At 41.4% G+C, this 18,141-nt stretch overlaps 1 protein-coding gene across 1 annotated transcript in view; it reads left to right on the top strand.

The window, feature by feature from the left end:
- Positions 1-18,141, top strand: part of LOC126263274 (uncharacterized) — a 48,535-nt gene that overhangs the window by 19,140 nt on the left and 11,254 nt on the right. The window contains exons 2-4 of the mRNA XM_049960359.1: positions 3,287-3,460; positions 11,799-11,891; positions 16,113-16,344. Coding sequence (XP_049816316.1) covers positions 3,287-3,460; positions 11,799-11,891; positions 16,113-16,344 — 499 coding nt within the window. The remainder of the gene's footprint in view (positions 1-3,286; positions 3,461-11,798; positions 11,892-16,112; positions 16,345-18,141) is intronic.

Here is an 18,141-nt window from a genome sequence, read left to right as displayed (position 1 = left end):
GTAATGACTTTTATAAAGAAAATACGTAGCTTTGGAATATACTTAACTTTTAATGCTTCCTTTGGTACATCTCTCTTGACTATACAAATGAGACTCGTAAGATACATGCACTGATACAATTGGCGCCTTGCTAAGTCGTAGCCATTAACTTAGCTGAAGGCTATTCTAACTGTCTCTCGGCAAATGAGAGCAAAGGCTTCGTCCTTGTAGTCGCTAGCAACGTCGTCGTACAACTGGGGCGAGTTCTCGTACGTCTCTCGAGACCTGCCGTGTGGTGGCGCTCGGTCTGCGATCACACAGTGGCGACACGCGGGTCCGACATGTACTAATGGACCGCGGCCGATTTAAGCTACCACCTAGCAAGTGTGGTGTCTGGCAGTGACACCACAGAAATAATCCTTAGAATGTGATCTTTAATCACCAATATTCACTTTTCCACATAATCACCAGCTAATTGGATACATTTCTGTGAACAATGAACAAGTTTTCTGAAGCCGTCACCGAAGAAGTCTACACTCTGTTTCGGCAACCACAGTCTCACAGTTCTCTCAACGTGTTCATCAGAAGCATAATGATGTCTCCGCAGATTGTCTTTCATTATCGGGAACAGATGGAAGTCAGACGGTGCTAAATCTGGACTGTAAGGAGGGTGCCGTACAGTGGTGAGACTCAGTCTCTGAAGTTCTGCTGTGGTGGCACGTGAAGTGTGTGGTTTGGCATTGTCATGCTGCAGGAAAACTTTCCCCTTTGAGACCCTTGTTGCCTGTCCTTTCAGAGTTCGCAGCGTTGTAACGCTCTGAATTTATTGTTGTTCCATGATCAAGAAAATCAACTTGGATAACACAATCTGCGTTCCAGAACACTGTGGCCATGATTTTTCCAGCTGAGGGCTGCATCTTGAATTTCTTTATCTGGGGCGAGTCTTTGTGTCGATATTCCATAGAACGACGTTTCGTATTCTGTCACAATTGAATGGAGAAAGGCGTCGCCTTCATTCTTGTAAAGCGAGAGGAGTTCCTGGCAAATTTCAAGTCTGTGTGCTTTCATTTCAGGAGTCAGCATCCGGGGTACCCATCATGCACAGATCTTCTGACAGCCAAGCAAAGCAACGTGACCCACACGTTCTTCTGAAATGCTGGTTGTGCATGCAATTTCTCTCCGAGTGATAACGACGATCGTCCTGAATCAATCTGTCAGCATTTTGCTTGTGAAACTCGGTGGTTGTTGTCACAGGACGTCCAACTCTTTGTTTGTCACGCAGGTGAGATGTTCCTGCCTCAACACCTGTAAACTTACTCGCCCAACGACGCACTGTGCACACATCAACTTAATCACCATAAACTGCTTTCATTCTCTGATGAATCTCCTTTGGGCTGACACCTTCTGCTGTCAAGAATTCGATGACTGCACGTTGCTTAAATCGCATTGATCGACCGTCTGCACGAGGTTCCATACTTTACACTGTAACAACACAACCGTTCAGTGCTAAGGCTTCCCACCAACTGGAGCTGTAGAGAAGAGGCTATGGAACAAGCAGGTACCTACCGTATACCAATGCTGCCAACTGTTGAAGAGTTACGAAGGTGGAGGCATTACTGTCCAGTCAACCCTCTAAAATGCCAGTTAAAGCTACATCTGTCAGTACTGAAGAAGAAATAGAGGATGACCCCCAGCACGACACGTCACAAACCAGAGAGACCAAAATAAATACACGTGTGTTCTACGCATAATAAAAAGAAGAAACATAAAGGAACAGACGAGCTAACTGGATCTCTTAAATCTAAATTCTACAGTCGTTAAAAAGCAAATGAACAGAAAGTTGAATACACACCCTTCATGTTATCTTTAGTATCTGAACTTAAAAGCCTTGCAAAACTTGTGAAATTAGATATCTATACTCTGCAAGTGCTTGGCAGAGAGTACGTCACATTGTACCAGTTACTGGAGTTTCTTTCTGTTCCATTCACGCATGGAGCGCGGGAAGAATGATAGTCTGAATGCCTCTATACGTGCTATAATAAAGTTCGTCGAGGTATCGTTGGGACTTCGTACAAAATGCTTCATTACTTCAACGCATTTTGTTGAAATTTATGACACGATGGTTACGGTAAGGTAACAATAAACGCCCTATTCTTGAACTTGTACCACGATTTACTGTGTTAACATTTCTATACATTGCCCGAATTTTCCTCTATATTGTTACACTACAACTGACCAGATCCCACTGATCACTTTCGTCGTTTGTTAACATCACTGATTTCTTTGACAAAACTAAACACTGCTAGCATTAGTGCAACAACGTTAGTGACTCAAAGAGCAAGCAAGTCTTCAACAGAAAAAGTAAAACAAGGAAATAAAATTAAAATGAAGAACTTCTCCTATTACGCGGTCATACTTGTGTATATAGCGTTATTCGAAATCGAACTATCTATAAAAATACCCACGTGAAGTCGAAATATTGGATGTATCACGAAAATTAAATAAAGTTGACAGTCGCAAGTATATGGCTTATATGAAATTCTTGCACGATTGTAATGACATTTTGCGTCTAAAGCAGGTACCGGTAATAGAAGAGGACAGAAATAAATTTAATCTATTGGCCTCCAGATTTGTTTTGCGAACACAGCTCACCTATAACGGATGACGCCCGCCCGGTTAGCCGTGCGGTCTAATGCACGGCTTTCCGGAGTGGGAAGGAGCACCTGGTCCCCGGCACGAATCCGCCCGGCGGACTTGCGTCGAGGTCCGGTGAGCCGGCCAGTCTGTGGATGGTTTTTAGGCGGTTTTCCATCTGCCTCGGTGAATGCGGGCTGGTTCCCCTTATTCCGCCTCAGCTACACTGTGTCGGCGATTGTTGCGCAAACAAGTTCTCCAAGTACGCGTACACCACTATTACTCTATGACGGAAACATAGGGGTTACACTCGTCTGGTGTGAGACGTTCATGGGGTGTCCACTAGGGGCCGAACAACACAATAATCCTGAAAGAGTGATTCGGAATGGGGCAGCAGAGGGGTGAAGTGGACTGCGGTAGTCGTTGCGGGGTTGTGGACCACTGTGGCTGCGGCGGGGACGGAGCCTCTCCGTCATTTCTTAACATACGATACAATACAATAACGGATGACAGACACACTGTCGCTACACTGTCTGTTCTAAGAGTTTTCTCCTATGGTTTCTTTCAATTCCAAATGATTAGCTGTACTGAAGGATATAAGTGGGGAAGGAAAAGCTCAGCATGAAGGACTAAAATTAGTAGGCAGCGAGTGACGACCTGTTTGGCCTTGCAGACTTCCTGTGGGACCTGGGCGAGGAAGTAGCGGAGCAGAGGGAAGTGGCGGACGGCGACGATACCGACGCAGACGTCGACGGCGGCCCGCTGGAGCGCGCCTGCTCTTGCGAAGGACCTGCCTGCACGTGCTGCGTGGACTTCAATTTCACCTACGTCGATCTCGGTGGTCCAGGTGAGGAACTCATACAGCACTGGCAGCAGAGGTGTTTCCTCCATGTAGCAAATGCTACTAAGCCCTGCCGCACATTTCCTGTTTCTTAGGACGAAAATTAACCTTTAACAGTTTCGCATTGAAAGAAGCAGCTGTTTAGGATTTTGTGCGAATTATTGTTCAGTATTTTTAAAACACTGGAAATAGGGATAGTTCTCGTAAATTTGCATTTTCAAACGTATGAAGAATAGGCAATGTGTATTGTGCTTGTATTAATAGATTAGTACTACTACTACTATTACTACTACTACTGCCAATAATTATGTTTTAACAAACATTTTACATATTGCAAATTGGCACGAGACTTTTACTGCCACGTTCGTTTCCACTATGGTCTGCCGTGCAGTAGATAGTACGAACTTGCGCCACAATATTATTGACAGACTTGTTTGTTTTACATTGTTAACGAGGATCGCCTAAAATCATTTGTTGATAAAAAACTAAGTAGTGCGTTGCCTTTTACATTTTAACATGAGCTGCAATTAAAAAAAAAAAAAAAGCAATAATGCTAGGAAGTTGGCACAAGTCTGGACCCACAACTGCCAGCAAAGTCACTTCTACTCTCCGGCTACTTGAGCGATGGTAAAAATGTGGAACAGTTTTTATCCTACTCCTCTCGCTTAGTGGAAACAAGAGGGGGTCACTTGGCCAGTTCATATGTATAGATACTGGTCGAAAAGGTTTGATTCAGCTTTATGATGTAGAGACTTATCATTTGTAAACAGTTTTTCCCTTGCTATTTGGTTGGAGCTGGTAAGTCAGCTGTGATAGGTAGTTTCAATATCTTGAGTAAACTGATTATGTTTCTCAGAAAATAGTTATCACTGAATTGGTAGGCGTACATTTGCCTAATATTAAACAATGGAAACTCCAGGTTAGAATATCAACAATATAAGGAAAAGATAGATCGCTACTTACTGTAAATATGACACATTGAGTTGCTGACAGACACAATGAAAAGATGCTTACACACTATTCAGCCACAGTCTTTGTCAGAAAAGGAAAAAGACGCACGCGCGTGCGCCCACACACACACACACACACACACGTCTGCTTGTGTCTGTATATGTGTGGATGGATATGCGTGTGTGTGCGAGTGTATACTACCCCTTTTTCCCCCTAAGGTAAGTCTTTCCGCTCCCGGGATTGGAATGACTTACCCTCTCCCTTAAAACCCACATCCTTTCGTCTTTCCCTCTCCTTCCCACTTTCCTGATGAAGCAACCGTGTGTTGTGAAAGCTTGAAATTTGTGTGTGTGTTTGTGTGTTTTTTATTGTGTCTATCTACCAGCGCTTTCTCGTTTGGTAAGTCACAGCATCGTTTTTTAATATATATATATATATATATATATATATATATATATATATATATATATATATATATATATATATATATATATATAAAGATGATGTGACTTACCAAATGAAAGTGCTGGCAGGTCGACAGACACACAAACAAACACAAACATACACACAAAATTCAAGCTTTCGCAACAAACTGTTGCCTCATCAGGAAAGAGGGAAGGAGAGGGAAAGACGAAAGGATGTGGGTTTTAAGGGAGAGGGTAAGGAGTCATTCCAATCCCGGGAGCGGAAAGACTTACCTTAGGGGAAAAAAGGACGGGTATACACTCGCACACACACACATATCCATCCACACATATACAGACACAAGCAGACGTATTTAAAGACAAAGAGTTTGGACAGAGATGTCAGTCGAGGCGGAAGTGCAGAGGCAAAGATGTTGTTGTATGACAGGTATGAGTGGCGGCAACTTGAAATTAGCGGAGATTGAGGCCTGGTGGGTAACGGAAAGAGAGGATATATTGAAGAGAAAGTTCCCATCTCCGGATTTCGGATAGGTTGGTGTTAGTGGGAAGTATCCAGATAACCCGGACGGTGTAACACTGTGCCAAGATGTGCTGGCCGTGCACCAAGGCATGTTTAGCCACAGGGTGATCTTCATTACCAACAAACACTGTCTGCCTGTGTCCATTCATGCGAATGGACAGTTTGTTGCTGGTCATTCCCACATAGAATGCATCACAGTGTAGGCAGGTCAGTTGGTAAATCACGTGGGTGCTTTCACACGTGGCTCTGCCTTTGATCGTGTACACCTTCCGGGTTACAGGACTGGAGTAGGTGGTGGTGGGAGGGTGCATGGGACGGGTTTTACACTGGGGGCGGTTACAAGGATAGGAGCCAGAGGGTAGGGAGGGTGGTTTGGGGATTTCATAGGGATGAACTAACAGGTTATGAAGGTTAGGTGGATGGCGGAAAGACACTCTTGGTGGAGTGGGGAGGATTTCATGAAGGATGGATCTCATTTCAGGGCAGGATTTGAGGAAGTCGTATCCTTGATGGAGAGCCACATTCAGAGTCTGGTCCAGTCCCGGAAAGTATCCTGTCACAAGTGGGGCACTTTTGTGGTTCTTCTGTGGGCGGTTCTGGGTTTGAGGGGATGAGGAAGTGGCTCTGGTTATTTGCTTCTGTACCAGGTCAGGAGGGTAGTTACGGGATGCGAAAGCTGTTGTCAGGTTGTTGGTGTAATGGTTCAGGGATTCCGGGCTGGAGCAGATTCGTTTGCCACGAAGACCTAGGCTGTAGGGAAGGGACCGTTTGATGTGGAATGGGTGGCAGCTGTCATAATGCAGGTACTGTTGCTTGTTGGTGGGTTTGATGTGGACGGACATGTGAAGCTGGCCATTGGACAGATGGAGGTCAACGTCAAGGAAAGTGGCATGGGATTTGGAGTAGGACCAGGTGAATCTGATGGAACCAAAGGAGTTGAGGTTGGAGAGGAAATTCTGGAGTTCTTCTTCACTGTGAGTCCAGATCATGAAGATGTCATCAATAAATCTGTACCAAACTTTGGGTTGGCAGGCCTGGGTAACCAAGAAGGCTTCCTCTAGGCGACCCATGAATAGGTTGGCGTACGAGGGGGCCATCCTGGTACCCATGGCTGTTCCCTTTAATTGTTGGTATGTCTGGCCTTCAAAAGTGAAGAAGTTGTGGGTCAGGATGAAGCTGGCTAAGGTAATGAGGAAAGAGGTTTTAGGTAGGGTGGCAGGTGATCGGCGTGAAAGGAAGTGCTCCATCGCAGTGAGGCCCTGGACGTGCGGAATATTTGTGTATAAGGAAGTGGCATCAATGGTTACAAGGATGGTTTCCGGGGGTAACAGATTGGGTAAGGATTCCAGGCGTTCGAGAAAGTGGTTGGTGTCTTTGATGAAGGATGGGAGACTGCATGTAATGGGTTGAAGGTGTTGATCTACGTAGGCAGAGATACACTCTGTGGGGGCTTGGTAACCAGCTACAATGGGGCGGCCGGGATGGTTGGGTTTATGAATTTTGGGAAGAAGGTAGAAGGTAGGGGTGCGGGGTGTCGGTGGGGTCAGGAGGTTGATGGAGTCAGGTGAAAGGTTTTGTAGGGGGCCTAAGGTTCTGAGGATTCCTTGAAGCTCCGCCTGGACATCAGGAATGGGATTACCTTGCTAAACTTTGTATGTGGTGTTGTCTGAAAGCTGACGCAGTCCCTCAGCTACATACTCCCGACGATCAAGTACCACGGTCGTGGAACCCTTGTCCGCCGGAAGAATGACGATGGATCGGTCAGCCTTCAGATCACGGATAGCTTGGGCTTCAGCAGTGGTGATGTTGGGAGTAGGATTAAGATTTTTTAAGAAGGATTGAGAGGCAAGGCTGGAAGCCAGAAATTCCTGGAAGGTTTGGAGAGGGTGATTTTGAGGAAGAGGAGGTGGGTCCCGCTGTGACGGAGGACGGAACTGTTCCAGGCAGGGTTCAATTTGGATAGTGTCTTGGGGAGTTGGATCATTAGGAGTAGGGTTAGGATCATTTTTATTCGTGGCAAAGTGATACTTCCAGCAGAGAGTACGAGTGTAGGACAGTAAATCTTTGACGAGGGCTGTTTGGTTGAATCTGGGAGTGGGGCTGGAGGTGAGGCCTTTGGATAGGACAGAGGTTTCGGATTGGGAGAGAGGTTTGGAGGAAAGGTTAACTACTGAATTAGGGTGTTGTGGTTCCAGATTGCGTTGATTGGAATTTTGAGGTTTTGGAGGGAGTGGAGCTGGAAGTGGGAGATAGAGTAGATGGGAGAGACTGGTTTGGTGTGCAGTGAGAGGAGGTTGAGGTTTGCTGGAAAGGTTGTGAAGGGTGAGTGAGTTGCCTTTCCGGAGGTGGGAAACCAGGAGATTGGATAGTTTTTTGAGGTGGAGGGTGGCATGCTGTTCTAATTTACGGTTGGCCTGTAGGAGGATGCTCTGAACAGCCAGTGTGGATGTGGGAGAGGAAAGATTGAGGACTTTTATTAAGGATAGGAGTTGATGGGTGTGTTCGTTGGCTGAGTTGATGTGTAGGTGAAGGATTAGGTGGGTGAGGGCAATGGATTGTTCAGTTTGGAACTGGTATAGGGACTGATGGAAAGAAGGGTTGCAGCCAGAGATGGGAACTTTAAGTGTGAGGCCTTTGGGGGTAATGCCAAATGTCAGACAAGCCTGAGAAAATAAAATATGGGAGCGTAATCTGGCTAGGGCGAAGGCATGTTTGCGGAGGGAATGTAAATAAAACTTAATAGGGTCGTTGTGCATATGCATGACTGTCATGCATATGACAGTCATCTCTGGCAACTTGAACCAGAATGCAATGTGTCTTTTCTGTCAACGGCTGTGCCTGTCTGCTACTTAATGTAGCAATCTATTTTGTCTAATATTATAATTTTAAAAGTGTCAATGTTATTCTAGTGGCCTGTTTTACATTTGTTACCCTATACACATGGATGATATAGCACAACCCAACAACACTGTCTCCTCATATAGTGAGAAGAAAAAAGGCTATCATAATATCAGTTTGACAATCGATAACTACAATGTGTGTTTCTTACAGTGTACACACTAAGACATACTGTCTGCTGGAATGAATATTGAGGATGAGTTACAAGAATCCATAAATTAAAACGTGAATCAGTGTGGTGTAATGTGGATCTGAGTATGTGGAAAGCATAGTCCTTGTTGTCTGGAGTTAGGGTGTGTATCAGGGACAAAAAACTTAATCTGAAAAAAAAAGATACACCATTCCATTATGTTGGTATCCTTCCAGCAAGCCGGGTGGGAATTTTGTGGACAATACACATTCCAAACAGATCAGAATAACTTACAGATGTCAATGAGCATACACTAAGTGAAGCTTAGGCATCCAGATGCATAACAAATTGAGATGGCACCAGAGTCTGGAAAAAGTTAACTGAAAACCTCAGTTCTGCTGCATTTCTATATTTCCTCTTTTTATAAAATAAATTTTATTTGTTTTCTTGTCCAGGAATTTCCACTTGGCCTTACGATTTGCATAGTCTATAAGGAAAATATTTTTGCTTGTCATATTGTGCTTTTGAATTTCACAGTTCATCCTAAATAAACTCTTACTCTCACATATACCATAAGGGAGTAAATGTATTGGCAAAGAGATGTAAGAACCCCATGCTCTCAGAACAAGCTTTTGCAAGATGCTCAGTCATCAACTTTACATAATATTCTTACTGCACACTTCTGTATAATGAATCCTTTCTCAACCTTAGCTGCTTTACCCTGGTACATTATGCCATTGCATAGTACTGAAATTATGCTAGCAATTCTGTCTGCAGTCCAACTTCATGAGAGAGGTTTCTCAATACAAAGTAGGCAGAACTGCATCAGCATCTATATCTATGTGCATACTCTGGAAGCCAGCACATGATGCATGCTGGATGATACCTTGTACTACTACTACTCATTCCCTTTCCTGTTAGACTCCCAAATAGAGTGAGGGGAAAACAACTACCTATATGCTTCCACATGCGCCCTGGTTTCTCTTATCTTATCGTCTTGGTCCTTGCACAAAATGTATGTTGGCAACAGTAGAATTGTTATACAGTCAGCATCAAATGTTGATTCTCTAAATTTTCTCAGGAGTGTTTCATGAAAAGAACATTGTCTTCCTTCAGTTCACGAAGCATCTCCATAACACTCATGTGTTGACTGAACTTAGCAGTAACAGATCTATCAGACTGCCTCTGCATTATTGTTTCGATGGCCTCCTTTAATATGACCTGGTGGGTCCCAGACACTCAAGCAGCACTCAAAAATTTGTTGCACTAGTGTCTTAAACATGGTCCCCTTAACAGATATGCTACACTTTCCTAAAACGCTCCCAATAAACCAAATTCAACCATTCACCTTTCCTATTGTTATCCTGAAGTGCTCATTCCATTTCATATAGCATTGCAACATAACACTTAGATAATTGATCTCCATGACTATGTCAAGCAGCATGCTGCTGATGCTGTATTTGAACATTACAGGATTATTTTTCCTATTCATCTGCATTAACCTACATTTGTCTACATTTAGAGCAAGTTGCCATTTATCAAAGCATCTATAAAGTTTGTCTAAGTCATCTTGTACCCTCCTACAGCAATTCAGTGACAACATCATCCCATACACCACAGCATCATCAGCAAACAGGCATGGATTGCTGCTCACCCTGTTTGTCAGATCATTTATGGATATAGAGGATAGGGATGGGCCTATCACAATCCTCTGGTGCACTCCTGATGATACCCTTGTCTGTAGTGAACTCACAATTGAGAATAAAGTACTGGATTCTCTTATTTGAGAAGCCTTTGAATCATTCATGTAACATACATCCAGGTAACTTCACAGAATATTTTTGCCAACTGCAATGAATTCTCCCTCTCCTATGGCATCTAAGCTGTCTTCTCGATATACTTTCCATGCCTCTTGGTTCCAAGAATAATTTGAGTGTAAAAGCTTTCCTTGACAGCAGTAAATTCAGGAACTTTGTTATGAATACAAGTACTCTGCTACATGAGTAGCTGCACCTTTTGTGAACTGCACCCGCAACCTATCAGGGGGAGTCCTAAAATCCCCCCCCCCCTCCCTTTTCCCCATAACTCAGGTCAAGAAATGTGCAGCCAAGACTGTCATAGAATTGACAGAGTCCTTGGTTTGTATCCCTCTATCCCCCCCCTCCCCCCCCTCAGCTCAAAGGATGCCGATCAACATTGGGTACAATGCTGCAAATAGTGAGCCCTGCTTTCACCCCATAAGCCAGGCTAGTGGTCTTCACAACTTCTGCCAGTTGCCCGTACAAACTGAGGATGACCTCAGAACCCAAGTGACAGATGTCACCAGTGCTGATGTGAGCCAGAAATATTGACAACAGTTTTTTGCTAATTCACATGCTGGTCCATCTCAGTCTGGATATCTAGAAATATTACATGTCTTTGTGTGATTAAGGGTTAAGCATCTTACTGCGAACCAGTTTTAAGTCATTCCCTCTAAACTCCTGGCTGCACCTGGTGCGGCTGTGGCTGGTGTGGATGTGATTGGGCCCTTAATCAGTATACAAGTTATAGCATACAATATCATTTTTAAGAACCCTCAATTGATTAACAACACAGCTATGTATCTGACAGGCTGATTATGGTGTACACTATTTAACTGGTCTCCAAAAAGCTTGAACTAGGCTATGAGCAACACAGAAAGCAAGCAACTAATACATATTTCTCCTAGATCAGATGATGATAAGATCTATTTCAAGTTTCTACTGTCAGTCAAAAACAGAAAAAATAGAAAGTTGCCTGCTGACTAAACTTGTCTGTTACCAAGCAGAGAAAGTTTCATATTGCCTGTGGTTCCGTATTCATATGTAACCTATTTAAGAAAGTTTAGTTGGAAATAAATCTAATTACTTTATTGCACTACACTTTTGTTTGTTCTTACTCATTTTTCCTGGTGTACTTCTTGAACCAAATAATTAATAATACTTGTACCATATGGGTTGATTGCCATCTTTAGCAACTGCAACGAAACATGCAAAATGGCAAGGGGACAATGATACTTCCCAACATGAAAGTGCACTTATCTTAAGTGCAGTGAAAGTGTTCTCTGCAAAAACAAGTGGAAGATGAAAAAGAATGCAGTAAACAAAAAGAAAAGAAAAAAAAAACGTTAGTAATGAAAAGAATAAATTCAGTTTATAGTAATAAGTAAAGCATGTGAACTATTGTTGATCATAACAAACAAAATTATAAGAGAAAAAACCGTATTGTTACAGTGACCACTTCAGGATGTTTTAAAAGAAAGTGAAACGCTTCTGGGCTTAATAAAACTTTTATTGCAGTTGCTAAAGATGGCACTTAACCTATACAACTTATATATGTGCAACTGTGGAAAAAAGAAGCCAGAAAACAAATTAATAAAACATTTGTCACTAATCTTTTCAGGATGTGTGGAGATGACATACCTGTCTCCTGCTGAAGGAATTAATGTCAATATTTCTTATGGAGACAATGTCCTTCTGAGTGAAGCAATCAAGGGTGAGTTTTGTATTTTCTAATCAATCACATTATTCATGAAATTCTTAAATACTTTCCAGTCCATCTGCTCCTGAAAGGTATCCATTGCTAATAATAAAAATTAATTTGACATTAGCTGTGATTAACAAAATTTAATAAAAGATCAGTACATAATTTCCATGTAGATGTTGTCTCCCAGCCTAGAGTTCAGAGTGAGTATCCTCATTCTGTTCGAAAGTTCTTCAGTAAACTATCACCAGATTTAAATCATGCAATTGAGAACTGCAATAAATTGAAAAGCAAATTGAAAACATATAAGTTAATACTAGTCATTTCTACAAATAATGTGCCTTGCTGCAAGGTTTTTGGATTACCAATAGCACTGTGACACATGACAGTTTTCAACATAAACAGATCTCTGTTTTACTGTAAGAGGACAGCTTCTGTTCTTGATAAATATAAATGCCAGAACATAAATAATAAGCTGGCAGGAATAGATAATTAGTAGCTATTTAGTATACCTGAGGAAACAGCAATCTTTTCAAAAGATAACTGCTATTCTGCTAATTTTACTGTATTAAATTTATCTTCCATAAGCTCATAGGTAATAGTGTGAGGGTGGTTTAAAAAGTTCCTGGAATCACCACAAGAGGTCAGCGCTAGCGCAACGAGTTGTTCACATGATATTCATTGGACTGTTGCCTGTAAACATGTGCCACGTCAGTGCTCTTGGAAGAGAGCTGTGGTTGTGATGTGGCTCTGTTGTTGTGATTTGTGAAGATGGAAAAAATCGAGATTCGAGCAGTGATTAAGTACTTCATAAAGAAAGGTATGAAAGCAAAGAACATTCATGCTGATTTCCAGAATACATTGGGGGACTCAGCTCCTTCATATTCAACTGTTGCCAAGTGGACAAATGAATTTAAACTGGTTGGAGAGCATAGATGATGATCAGCGCAATGGTTGGCCAAGGTGTGTCACTACTCCAGAAATCATTGCGAAAGTGCACAAAATGGTCATTGAGGATCGCCAATTGAAAGTGTGTGAAATTGCTCACACTTGCCAGATGTCATCTGAAAGGGTATATCACATTTTAACTGAAGAATTAGAAATGAAAAAATTATCTGCAAGATGGGTGCCATGACTCTTGATGCTGTATCAAAAACATGTGCTGTCGCCATGGCAAAATTACATGAACTAAGGTATGAATTATTGCCACACGCACCTTATTCACCTGATATGACTCTGTCAGACTTCCATCTCTTCCCAAAACTGAAAATTTTTCTTGGTGGATGATGATTCACTTCAAACAAACAATTGATAGCCAGAGTTGACAACTATTTTGCAGGCCTGGAGGAAATTTATTTCTGAGATGGGATCAAGGCACTGGAACATCATTGGGTCAAGTGTGTTAATCTACAAGAAGACTACATTGAAAAATAAAAAAAGTTTCAGTGATGTAAGTACTTTTTTCTATTCTGTTCCAAAAACTTTTCAAACCACCCTCTTGCTTTGGTGACAGCTAACTATTAATGGTGTTTTAACAACTGTTATATATCTGGATATGTACGTCAGGCCATCTTTTCCTTACAGGAAGGAATATACAGAAATGAATGAATGAAAGTTTTTATATTCCAAAGCTTGTTGTTTGGTCAGTTTGCTACGAGGGCACTTAAAAAATTAAGTTATATGTTGTCTAAAAACAAAGATGATGTGACTTACCAAACAAAAGTACTGGCATGTTGATAGATACACAAACAAACACAAACATACACACAAAATTCAAGCTTTCGCAACCAACGGTTGCTTCGTCAGGAAAGAGGGAAGGAGAGGGAAAGACCAAAGGATGTGGGATTTAAGGGAGAGGGTAAGGAGTCATTCCAATCCCGGGAGCAGAAAGACTTACCTTAGGGGGAAGATGGGACAAGTATACACTTGCACACACACACACACACACACACACACACATATCCATTTGCACATACACAGACACAAGCAGACATTTGTAAAGGCAAAGAGTTTGGGCAGAGATGTCAGTCGAGGCAGAAGTACAGAGGCAAAGATGTTGTTGAATGACAGGTGAGGTATGAGCAGCGGCAACTTGAAATTAGCAGAGGTTGAGGCCTGGTGGGTAACGAGAAGAGAGGATATACTGAAGGGCAAGTTCCCATCTCCGGAGTTCTGACAGGTTGGTGTTAGTGGGAAGTATCCAGATAACCCGGACGGTGTAACACTGTGCCAAGATGTGCTGGCCGTGTACCAAGGCATGTTTAGCCACAGGGTGATCCTCATTACCAACAAACACTCCTCTTTCCTGACGAAGCAACTGTTGGTTGCGAAAGCTTGAATTTTGTGTGTATGTTTGTGTTTGTTTGTGTATCTATCAACATGCCAGCGCTTTCGTTTGGTAAGTCACATCATCTTTGTTTTTAGATATATTTTTCCCATGTGGAATGTTTCCTCCTATTATAAGTTATATGTTGTTATTGCAGGTCAAATAACTCATATTGAGTGCTGCACCACACTCCAGAGTGACAGAGGCACATTACACTATTTTTTGACATAGTCACCAATACTCTGTAAACAACAGTCAGAATGTTCTATTAATTGTTCAATGCCTTGATGATAGGAATCCACTTCTCGGTCAGGGTGCCATCTGAGTACTGTTGTGTGAAAATCGAAATCTTATAAAAATCTGCACTTACTGCAAATTGGTTCCTTGATTGCTAGACATTGTCATCTACGGGCAGTCACTATCACTATCAAATGCTTCTGTGTGGCCCTTGTCATGTTGTTGGCACGATTTCACTGTGACTGGACACAAATTTACATTTGGTCCATATACCACCAGAATTTCATGGTTAATCTGTGCTATTTAGACATTTAGCCCACAAGAATAGTGCTGTCCTGCTTAAATCAACTTTTGAATGTGTTTCCAGTTGCTGCGCCATTTCAGTCCTGCACTGTGATGCATTTGTTAACCACATCACAGCAGAAATGTGTCCAGAGGAAGCCCAGAAAACAACGTGCTAATGTTCTCAATGTTCTTAGTGTGAACGACATGTTACATACTGTTTGAAGTCACCCCATAATTCTTTTCAATATAACTTAAAAATTAGTGGTGAATCTTCTGTGATTTCCTCCACAGGAATTTAAAGCTGATATTTTAACCTCAGTTTCAAAGCTGCAAAAAGAAGTGCAAGGTATTGCATCCATACTGTGATCCGGCACTAAATATCACTCCATTATAAAATTTGATGTACCACAAACATTTTCTGCATAAAGAAATGAGAACCATAAGCAGTATGAATCCAGAAGTCTTCTGAATCAAGTTTTCCTTCATAGCATAGCAATTCTGGCTGCAAGGTTTATTGCATGTCATATTCGTAGAAAGTGGGTGCCAGAGAGGGGGAGGTGGGGGCTCCTCAACACTCAAACTGGAAATCCTGCACCCCATGGGACCATCAGGTTATTAGGGCGTATTTGGTGAATCTTTAAATGGTTAACTGTAGCCTAGTAAGAGAATTTCAATAAACTATGCAGAGAGATGTAAATGGTGTTCCATAAAACTTTGCTTGTAGCTATTTATGAAAGGACACCTGAAAAAAGTCTTCTGACTTAATTCCTGTGTACTCACAGTTTTGTATGGGTGGAGATACAGATCTGTACATAAAACTCAGCTTACAAATTTATCAGAAATCTCGAATGCAACAGCATGTTTTTGAACATTGCCTTGGAGGCTAGTGGGTGGACTTTTTAATGGCAGTGATACTTTTGTGATTTTAATGCTCCTAGGATGGCCAGATTGTTTATTTGTAATGGATATACAGTTTTTCTTATATATGCAACCCATTCCATTATCTCCTGATCTAAAGAGACAACACTGGATTTAAAAGGAAGGACAGGCAAAATGTTTTTGTGTCACAGTAATTGACTCATCATATTTGGGGAGGGGGGGGGGGGGGGGGGGAACACCACTTCAGCTATTTAGTACTCTGTTTCCAGAACCAAAGCATAGATTTCCCTGGTCACACAGGACTCCACATTTGATTCCATCAATCAATGACTGTCTTTTGGGTGATGTATACTGCTATAATCTGGATTAATTGCGTATACCTTTAATATCTTATTATTAACATGCATTTCAAATTTATGATAAAAGATTGTTTTCTGTAGTAGGGGGTGAAACTATAAAGTTCTTTTAGAACTGAATAATTCATTTTGTTGATTTCACATTGGTAGGTGCAAAACCAGATCCAGTATGTCTAAATATGCTGGGTGGCCTCACACAACTGTGCGCACGATTTAGTGATCTTGCACCTACCTCTGATGGGTTGAGATGGTGCTTGCAGTTGGAACCTGCTCTACTTGGTGATGTACAAGCTCAGTTCCCACTTGGCTGCTTTCGAATGGGATCAGATGGAATGGTTCCAGATCCACCAGTGAATGCCACACTGCCACCAGCCAATACCGTGTAAGTAACACATATTTATTTGTAATTGGGCATGACCATTGGCATAGCAACCTGCATTTATATTAGAATTGTCAGTAATGCTGTCACTTCATTACAAAAAGCACAAATGCAAATACAAATATATTTGTATCATATGCGTTCTGTTAGATGTAGGATAGTGTATAATGCTAGAGTACAACAAACTTAATATTCTGTATGCAATGTGTTATTGCCATATGAATCTTTTTTTTCTAAACAATTTGATGTTTCAGTTTGTCATGGTAAAAGTGGTTGTCCTTTACATGACAAATATATAGGTTCAGTACCACTCTGTGGGTGGACGAATTACTTTTGCGTGCACTCACACACACACACACACACACACACACACACACCATATTTGGTCTCCCTATCTCTTTCAAATTATATGGCAGCCAGTTTTGCTTGTTAGGTAGTATCCAAAGTGTCAAACAGATAGAATGTTAACATTTAATTTATCATTGGCAGTGAGAGAATTAAGAACAAAACACTTTCACTTTTTAAAAAAGGAAGGGCAGGGATAAGGGGGGTACTGGTCATGGCCTTATCAATAGAACTAGAGTGAAAGAGGAGGAGAGTGGAAATTTGTTTTGGCTGTATCAACAGAGTTGCAGTGGCATGTGTCTTGTGTAATGTAGATACTTCAGAAAAGTTTACTGAGGGTGACTGGTCACAAACTGGAGATCCTTTCTTCTTTACTAAAAATTCAGGCTCTGTACCATGTCACTGAGCAGAACAAGAAAACAGTACTGAAAGACATTTCATAATTTAAGGGAAGGTAAACAGGAGACAGAGCCTTAGACCACACTTAAATTTGGATGAGTGATAGATACTTTTTGCTTAATTTTATTTTCTGCTCATTTCAATGAGCCTGCTAATATATCAGATGTTCTGGTCTGGCAACTGAAATAAAAATATATTCTGCACTGATGTAGATGTAGAGGAATTTTGAATAATACCTTGTATCTCATTACCAAATGTACTCACAGAAGGGTCTCACTGTTTTCTACTTAACTTGAAAATGAAATGTTCTAATTTTGCTTCATTTTGGTTCGCCCATTATCGCATCTTCTTGATTCTGAATACATTGTTATGTACCATCTTAACCAGTACCTTGTTCTGTAAGATTTCATCTGCTATTCAACATATAAGTGGACTTGCTTGCTGTCTCTTCTTTCCTCGGTAGCACCATATGTTCATAGCCTCAAACCAAAAAACTGTTTAGACATTTTAACTACGTCCAACAACAATGAGCTCAGAACTAAGGATTTTTAGATGTATTAGTGGGCAGATCTAGTTTCCTCAACACAATACTGAGTGATGACTAGTCTCTAACAATTAACTGTACTTTCTACAGTATTTCACCGGTAGCTCTCATAAACACTGTCCAGCCAATTTTCATACAAAACAATATCATGAAACAACACACTGTAGCACCCTTTTATCTTGACATCTTAAACAAAAGTCACACTCAGTGGTAGTTCATTTGATTAGTTCCTTACTATTGTCTTTAGTAAACTCGTGTACACATAACATTACTTTGTAATTTACTGAAGTCACTCTCAAAACAATCTAAGCAATTGTTCACTAACTGATGTTCAGTAATCAATGTCAGTGAGCATAACTGTCCTTCATAACATAGTTCATCATAACTGACACAACAAACCAGAAGTTTATGCATGTATGTGCTCTGTTGTTCACTACAGAAATGTAGATTCCAACACATAACTGTGAACTCCTTACACTGAGATGTTAATGTTTTCAAAACTGACCATGAAC

The sequence above is a fragment of the Schistocerca nitens genome, chromosome 6 (assembly GCF_023898315.1).
Source record: "Schistocerca nitens isolate TAMUIC-IGC-003100 chromosome 6, iqSchNite1.1, whole genome shotgun sequence".
Lineage (NCBI taxonomy): Eukaryota > Metazoa > Arthropoda > Insecta > Orthoptera > Acrididae > Schistocerca > Schistocerca nitens.
The sequence above is the reverse complement of the archived record's forward strand: the minus strand, read 5'-3'. Positions and strand labels throughout refer to the sequence as shown.